Raw genomic sequence first — 7,259 nt, forward strand, 5'->3', positions numbered from 1 at the left:
TGTACACCCTGGAGCTGGGGATACAAATATTTGTGAACTCACCTGACCTGGTTTCTGGGAACTTAACACAGTTCCCAACTCTCTAGGCCTCTTCTGTCTACATACTTTAATTATTTGTTTAATTTTATGTGTGTTTGCACCAAGTTCATGCAGTGCATGTGGATGGAGGTCCTAAGAGGTATTGTTATGCCCAGATCACGGAGTCCCTCCAAAACCAACTAGGAGACCTTGAACTGTATATAAAAGCAAAGAGCCTTTATTCTTACACAAGTTTGCAAACTCAAGACTCTTCCTATGACCAAGGTATTGGAGTGGTCGGGGAGCCTTGAGCTCAGTTGGGGTTGGGTTTTTAATAATAACAGGGGTTGGGGTGAGGGATTTCTAAGGCTCAGGACCTCTCATGAGCTGACATTTGTCTAGGGACGTCCTGGTGAAAAGTAATGGGTGTGTGCTCGCAGGTAATCTTATCTACAAAGGTTAGAATGTTAGGAATTTCCTTTGGAAGGTCTGTCCCTGGGTGGTGCCTGGTTGGTCTCAGTTTGTTCTTTCTTGGAACCAGGGTAAGCTACTGAGACTCAGGCCTCTCTTGGACTTGTAATGACAGGGTCCTACAGTGTCTGATCCCTTGGAACTGGAGTTAAAGAGGGTTCTGAGCTTCCACATGGATACTGGGAACCTGACTTGGTCCCTGAAAAGAACAAGTGCTTTGAACTTCTCAGCTGTCTCTCTAGCCCTCTTCTCTTGACATTTCTACTTTTGTTCAGAATGCAAGAGGTGGCCCTGAAAATGTAATACATGCAAGTGACACTATACAGACGTAGCAGATATACTTAGGAATACATATGTACACGCGATGCCAATTAATGAAAGAAAGAAGTCATGTTTTTGAACAGCAATGAGGCAGGGCTTTTAAGGAATAAATGGGAGAAATATATAATTATATTAGAATCTAAATAGAAGAAATACATATAATTGGTAAAGGATCTTTACAGTTAGGTTTTATGGAATTTGGTAATCATTCATAAAAATTCAATTTTGGGATCATTTCAGTATCTTTATTTTATTTTGAGTGTGCTTGCACATGACATAACATTCTTGCCATTACCTGTTTGTGGAGGGTAGAGTTGGAGTCAGCCAACCCCTTCCATTATGTGGGTATCCAGGATCAAACTCAGATTGCCCAGGTTGGCCCTAGTTACCCTTTACCTACTGAGCAATCTTGACCCCATAATTTTATAAAACTAATGGAGAAAAAACAAAAGGTGCCACAGGAAATTTTTTATAGATATCTGATTATACAGATATAAGGACACACAATGGTTGGGCTCAGAGACTCAGTAACAAAGACAGTTTGAGCTGACAGAGAGATGGCTCAGAGCATTGGCTGCTCTTCCAGAGGTCCTGAGTTCAATTCCCACAACCACATGGTAGTTCATAAGCACTAAGATGAGATCTGTTGCCCTCTTCTGGTGTGCAGTCAAACATGCAGACAGAACACTGTATAAATGATAAAGATTTTAAAAAATAACTAAAAAAAAAAAGACAGTCGTCCACTGGGCATTATATAAACTTAGGGACTGGCAATACTTTAGGAAAGCACAGGGACCTTTGTTCATCTCCTGGAGGTCTTCATGTGCAGCTGACCAGTCAGAGTTGGGGGCCTTGAAATATAAGGCCCCACAGTCAGGTGACTTACAAGCTGACTTTGGTGGCATCCATTAGAGATCCCACTAGTCTACACCTGGGAGGGGGGAGGGGATGAGGGTGTAGGGGCCAGCCATGATAAGCTAAACAGAAGCAGACCGCCCAAAGGAAGTTCTTTACTTCCAACCATTCTCACCTGCCAGAGTAGAACTCAGCCACAGATAAATTTAATAGAGGCCCGAGTCTCAGTAGTTTACCCTGACACAATACCAGGTTGCAGGAACAACCACAAACTGAGATTACCTGAGCACCACCCAAGAACAGACCATCCAAAGAAAAAGGCCTAAGATTCCAACTGTTGTAGATAGGATCACCTGTCAGCACACTCACCAGGACATCTAGACAAATGCCAGCCAATCAGGAGCCCTGAACCTTAGAAACCCCTCACCTTTACTGCTATAAAAACTAAGCTGGGGGCTCTCTGTTTATTCCAATATGTTGGACATGCGGAGAGACTGAGTTTGCAAATTTGCATAAAATAAAGGCTCTTTGCTTTTACACAGGACTCGGTCTCCTTGTTGGTTTTTGGGGGATTTCGTGGATCTGGGCATACATAACAAGGGGTCCGAGGCCACTCTGGGCTTCACTAAAAAGAATGGAAAAGAATGATGCTTATCCCCTCTTCCTTTGCTTTTTGTTGGGTTCTGTTCTGCTTCAGTCATCTTTTGTCCCCCAGCTCCTTCTAGCCCGAGTACCCTGGATTGCAATCTGATGCTCATTCATCAAAACCCCCTTCCTCAAACCTTGACTTTGCATGCATTGCTACAGTGAAACCTTACATATAACCCACTAGGTGATGCTCATGTGGGAAGACACTGGCAGATTTGCTTCAGTTCACTTGGCTGTTGAGAGGTCTTAGCCAACCAGAGCTTAGACAAGACAGAATCTTTCCATTTCTCTGTCCAAAAGACTGTCCTGACCATCACCTTTCAGAGCGAGATTTAATGACTAAACAGCACAACACAGAGAGAATATCAGGTTCTCAGGATCTGTCTATTGCTTTGTATGCAGGAGGCCTCTGAAGAGCCAGTCCTGACAGGAGCTACATTTGGGAATGTGGAACTCTCTTTCTCACTCCACAAGACACTTAACCTCCCCATCCAATGTGCTCATCAATGCCAACCCTTGTGCTGTATCCGCACAGCACATAATTCTATTTCCATCACACGGAGTAATGTTTAAAGCTGTGTTCTCGTGTCCCCTGGATGACAGGCCTGTCCCTGTTCCTCATTTCTGGGTCAGGAAGGAATTTACAGTCAGCAATCACAAAGTGTGGTCTCCAGTTCAAAGATGTAGCGCTTACCACAGTCATAACAGGCATTGCTACCAAAGCGGATAGACATGAACTGCCTTTCTGTGACGAGTGTGTTCTTCAGCTCAGCACAACACTGGGAAAATTCCTCTACATTGATATAACCCAAGTGATTGTAGACCTCCTTAGGAGCAGGGTATAGCTCCTTGGTCAGCTGGCTTAGGTTGGCAGTGTGGTGGAGAAGTTCTTTCAGGACATCGATTGAGAAGTCATTATCATAGAAATTGATGCTGGAGAGCTGGGAACATTGGCGCAGGGCAGGGAGAAGGACTCTGAGGTCAGGGTCCTTCATCCTACAATCTTTCAGTTTCAGGGTCTTCAGAGTGCATGCAACACTCTCTAAGAAAAATTTGAAAGGCAAGAAATTTAAATCACTTAAAATGACCCCTCTCAAGTACAGATGTTTAAGCTGACAGTGAGTCCACTGGGCAAAGGAATCCAAGTCTGACTGTGAGAACTTGCAGAGGGAGATGGACAGGGACTCCAAGGGTGTCTTCAGGCACCTAAAGAGAGACCAATGGGTTATTTTGAAACACATGGTGGGTTTGTCCTAGAGGGAGAAGGGACCACATAGCCAGGGTCAATGTGACCATGGGATGGCAATGAGCACACAGTACAGCCCACTGGATTCTAATTACTCAAGACACACCACTTTCATCCTAGGGTGTCACCTTCATGGTGGGACTAGCTTACTCCACAGCTACCTTTTCTAATCTTCAGTGACAAGCAGGGACCCAGAGTTGCAAGGAGGCCATTAGGCTAAAGGGCCTACAGGAAAGAGAAAGATAGGGCCCACAAGGCCACATCAGGTTGCCTCCTGAAGAATGACTGGCTGACTCTCTCTGCCCCAGTGTCTGCACCTGTTCACTATTCAGCCGTGACTTTGACTCTCAACCCAGCTTTTCCATTTCCTGTCCACTTAGCCCGCTCCTGCTCTCATCAGAGCCTTACACTATTTGGGAATTAGGGCCAAGCTGGGATGTATTCTCCTAGATCTAAACACAGAGCTCACCTGGGAAACCATGCAGCTCTGTGTCCTCCCCTTGCTGTGCGCTCTTCTTTTTCCTGTTCCTCCACATTAGATTAGGCAGCATTGCATGGAGGAAACTGCAACCCACCCTCACTAGATCTAACCCTGGCAGCTCAGACCATACAATCCACCTCACTTCATTGCTCGACTTTATGAGTGTAATCCCGTGGGCTCTCGAATCAGTTAACATGAAATAAGACCATCCCTCCATATTCACTGTGAAATGCAGTGGCCTACAGATTCCAGGGGCCCACACTTTCTAATGTGAAAAAGAAAAGTTTACTCTGGTAGCTGAAACTGCTCTTCATCCTTTCTTACCTAAGCAAGAGTTTCATGTGGTCATTGACGAAATAGACATCATCCAGGCTAAGATGCTGGAGACAGCAGAGCTTGGAGAACACAGACATGATCTTGGTGACCCTCTTGTCTTCCATGGCAGTGGTAGTCCTCCCTCTGAAGATGCGGATGACCATGACTTTGTGAAGATGGCTCATCTTGCTGATGTAAGGAACAAAATGTGCCAGGGTGGAGAGATTGCACACTGTATTCAGTTCCAGCTCCTTGATGAACTCTGGCTGTAAAATTTTTAAGACACTCCTAACCCTGTATATTGGTAGTGTCCCAATCTTCAGCTTCACACAACACAGCTGCAGGGAACCTCTTCTCTTCTCAGCCCACTGCAACAGCCGTGCTTGCTGTTCGTCCAGGGGGAGCTGAAGTTCAGCGACAATCTTCAAATGCCGCCTCAGAGTGGGTCTAGAGAGGCCCTTCACTCCTTGCCTCTCAGGCGAGGTTTCTGCTGAGGGCTCTACTCTCTTTCTTCCTGTCCACACTTCCCAGAAATCATGGCAGACATTCCTCAAGTCCACCACCCGAAGCTTCTGTCCTCTGTGGATAAAAGAGAAGTGCCAGGAGATAAATCGAGACCCAAAGCTGTTTTCTCCCTCTCGGAGGGGGATTTTCCCTATTCTGTTTTGTCTGCTTCATATTCGTGGTTTTCAGTGCTGTGTTCCCAGTCCAGAGCCTCAGGCTTGTCAAGCACAAATACTTTGCCTGAGCTGCACCTGAAGGCCCACCCTATTTCTTCCATTCAGTTGCTCTGGACTTCTGTCGGCTCCTATTTCTACTACCCAGTGAAGACACAGGCACAGGGTCTTTCTTCTGTGGCTGCATCTGTTCCAAGAGATATCTTATGCTAAATTGACATCTGCTACAAATATTCAATAGGAGCCAAAGCCTCAGCAGCCCTTCTATACTGGCCAAAGCCTCTGATCCATCTTTGACCCCATACTCCCTGATCCCAGATGTCCCTTCCATATATTCCAGTGTGTGCCACTTGGCATTTTGTGGTTACTGTTTACCTGGGGCGAAACCTCCGTCGCAGCCATGTGTCTACTCCATCTAGCATAGCCTGGTAGATCTCCAGGTTGGCGTTGTTCATCAGAAACCCAGCAGGAAGGCAGGGGTAGGGCCAGTCTGTCACCAGGACCTTAATTATCCTTTTCCGTCTCTGAGTGTCGGCCTCCTTGAACAGCGGGGGAAAGAGCACCGTTGGCAGGTCCTGCAGAGTAGAGATGGTCAAGGCCTCGTTCCTCACCAGGCTCTGCACTCCCAGCTGTAGGAGTGTGGGTGGGGCCTGGAGGGTCATTCTGATGGATGTTTAGGGAGATGGTCCTGAGGAAGAATTTAGGAGAAAATAGATTTTCAGAGCCTTTCTTATGAAGCTCTTTCCCCTCACCGTGAGCACCTGTCACCACTCTGGCCTTGATGGAGATTGGCTTTGCTCATTAGTCACTATTTGGTGGTTTCAAAGACAAACTCGTTATCCTGGCAGCTTGTGGAATCTCTCACAATCAGCCACATTCACCATTGTGCCATCCAGTCCCAACCTCTGCTACCCTGAAGCCCATAGCCCTTTGGAAGGGGGAATCCAGGAAGGAAAAATCTGAGCTCCTTTCCTCATGGCAGAAAGGATCCTAACCACCTTTCAGAGACAATGGAGATGTGACATGCCCACTTTACAAATATTCTGATTTCAAAAGACTGATCTTGCCTGGCAGGGACTGAGGAGAATCTGTGAAATGGGGTCATTACCTTTAATTTTCAAAGATTTAGCATCTGGTTTGGGGACACTAGCTATTTCGTACTACTTTGGGGTATAGAGTGTACTGGGTATGTGTTTGGGAGGATGGCAGTGGCGGTTCATGTCTTTTTAGCAACTTGGTTTTGTTCATTATGTAGCTATATAGGCCAGGCTGAACTCGGCTCACCCTAAGATCCTAGAATTGAGCACTAGCCAATCTCGTGCAACCTTATTGCTTGCGTGTTGTCATTTAAACAGGCAGATGCAGGAGGATTCCACACAGTCTAGGCTATAGTTTGAGTTTGAGGCCAGGCCAGTAGTAGAGGTTATAAAAACAAAAATAAGCAAGAATGGTACGGATTGATGAGTCCCGGTGATTTTGACTGAGTTTGTCTGGTGCTGGGGTTTGATCCAGGTCCTGGCCTGTGTTAGACAAATGTTCCACCTCTGAGCTGCATTCAATTCAATCATTTCCTTTTATTTTACATAAAGACAAAGTCACTTCATGTACACAGGCCATCCTAGAGCAGGAATTTGGTTTCCCTCGCTAGGATTCCAGCATTGTGCAAGCAGCCTACCTGACTTCATTTTATGTCCGTTTGAGGAGTGAACTTGTCAAACTGACCAGGATGAAGCAACTGCACCCCAACAGGCACTGTCTGAAGAATCACTGTCTTGTGTCCCTTCTTAACAAAACCATCCTCAGGCTTGTTTTTTATTTTTTTATTTTTTTTATTTTTTAAACCTACAGCACCCGGTATTCCCAGGCGGTCTCCCATCCAAGTACTAACCAGGCCCGACCCTGCTTAGCTTCCGAGATCAGACGAGATCGGGCGCGTTCAGGGTGGTATGGCCGTAGACCCCCAGGCTTGTTTTTTTTGTTTGTTTGTTTGTTTTTTTGTTTTTCAAGACAGGGTTTCTCTGTGGCTTTGGAGCCTGTCCTGGGACTAGCTCTTGTAGACCAGGCTGGTCTCGAACTCACAGAGATTCACCTGCCTCTGCCTCCCAAGTGCTGGGATTAAAAAGGCGTGCGCCACCACCGCCCGGCCCCAGGCTTGTTTTTAAGATACTGGTACAAATTATTTCAACAAGCCGGCTCGGGGAGAGGGGTGGCACATCCCAATTCTTGA

The 7,259-nt window shown here is 46.1% G+C and overlaps 1 protein-coding gene and 1 non-coding gene across 2 annotated transcripts; both read right to left on the reverse strand.

The window, feature by feature from the left end:
• Positions 1-2,960: 2,960 nt before the first annotated feature.
• Positions 2,961-5,694, reverse strand: LOC130884459 (preferentially expressed antigen in melanoma-like protein 7). Its single transcript, XM_057785570.1, has 3 exons — positions 5,408-5,694; positions 4,365-4,934; positions 2,961-3,519 (listed from the first exon to the last, which is right to left on the reverse strand). Exons 1-3 carry the CDS (start codon positions 5,692-5,694, stop codon positions 2,961-2,963), a joined length of 1,416 nt encoding a protein of 471 aa, XP_057641553.1.
• Positions 5,695-6,871: 1,177 nt separating this feature from the next.
• Positions 6,872-6,990, reverse strand: LOC130884554 (5S ribosomal RNA). The gene has a single exon (XR_009058075.1). It is a non-coding gene; the product is annotated as a 5S ribosomal RNA (ribosomal RNA).
• Positions 6,991-7,259: the final 269 nt, after the last annotated feature.

The sequence above is a fragment of the Chionomys nivalis genome, chromosome 11 (assembly GCF_950005125.1).
Source record: "Chionomys nivalis chromosome 11, mChiNiv1.1, whole genome shotgun sequence".
In the NCBI taxonomy this organism is placed as follows: Eukaryota; Metazoa; Chordata; class Mammalia; order Rodentia; family Cricetidae; genus Chionomys; species Chionomys nivalis.

Coding starts and splice junctions, on each gene's coding strand:
- LOC130884459 (XM_057785570.1), bottom strand. CDS start 5,694: ATGACCCTCCAGGCCCCACCCACACTCCTACAGCTGGGAGTGCAGAGC. Junction 4,935..5,407: donor CGACGGAGGTTTCGCCCCAG/GTAAACAGTAAC, acceptor TTTTATCCACAG/AGGACAGAAGCTTCGGGTGG. Junction 3,520..4,364: donor CACATGAAACTCTTGCTTAG/GTAAGAAAGGAT, acceptor GTCTCTCTTTAG/GTGCCTGAAGACACCCTTGG.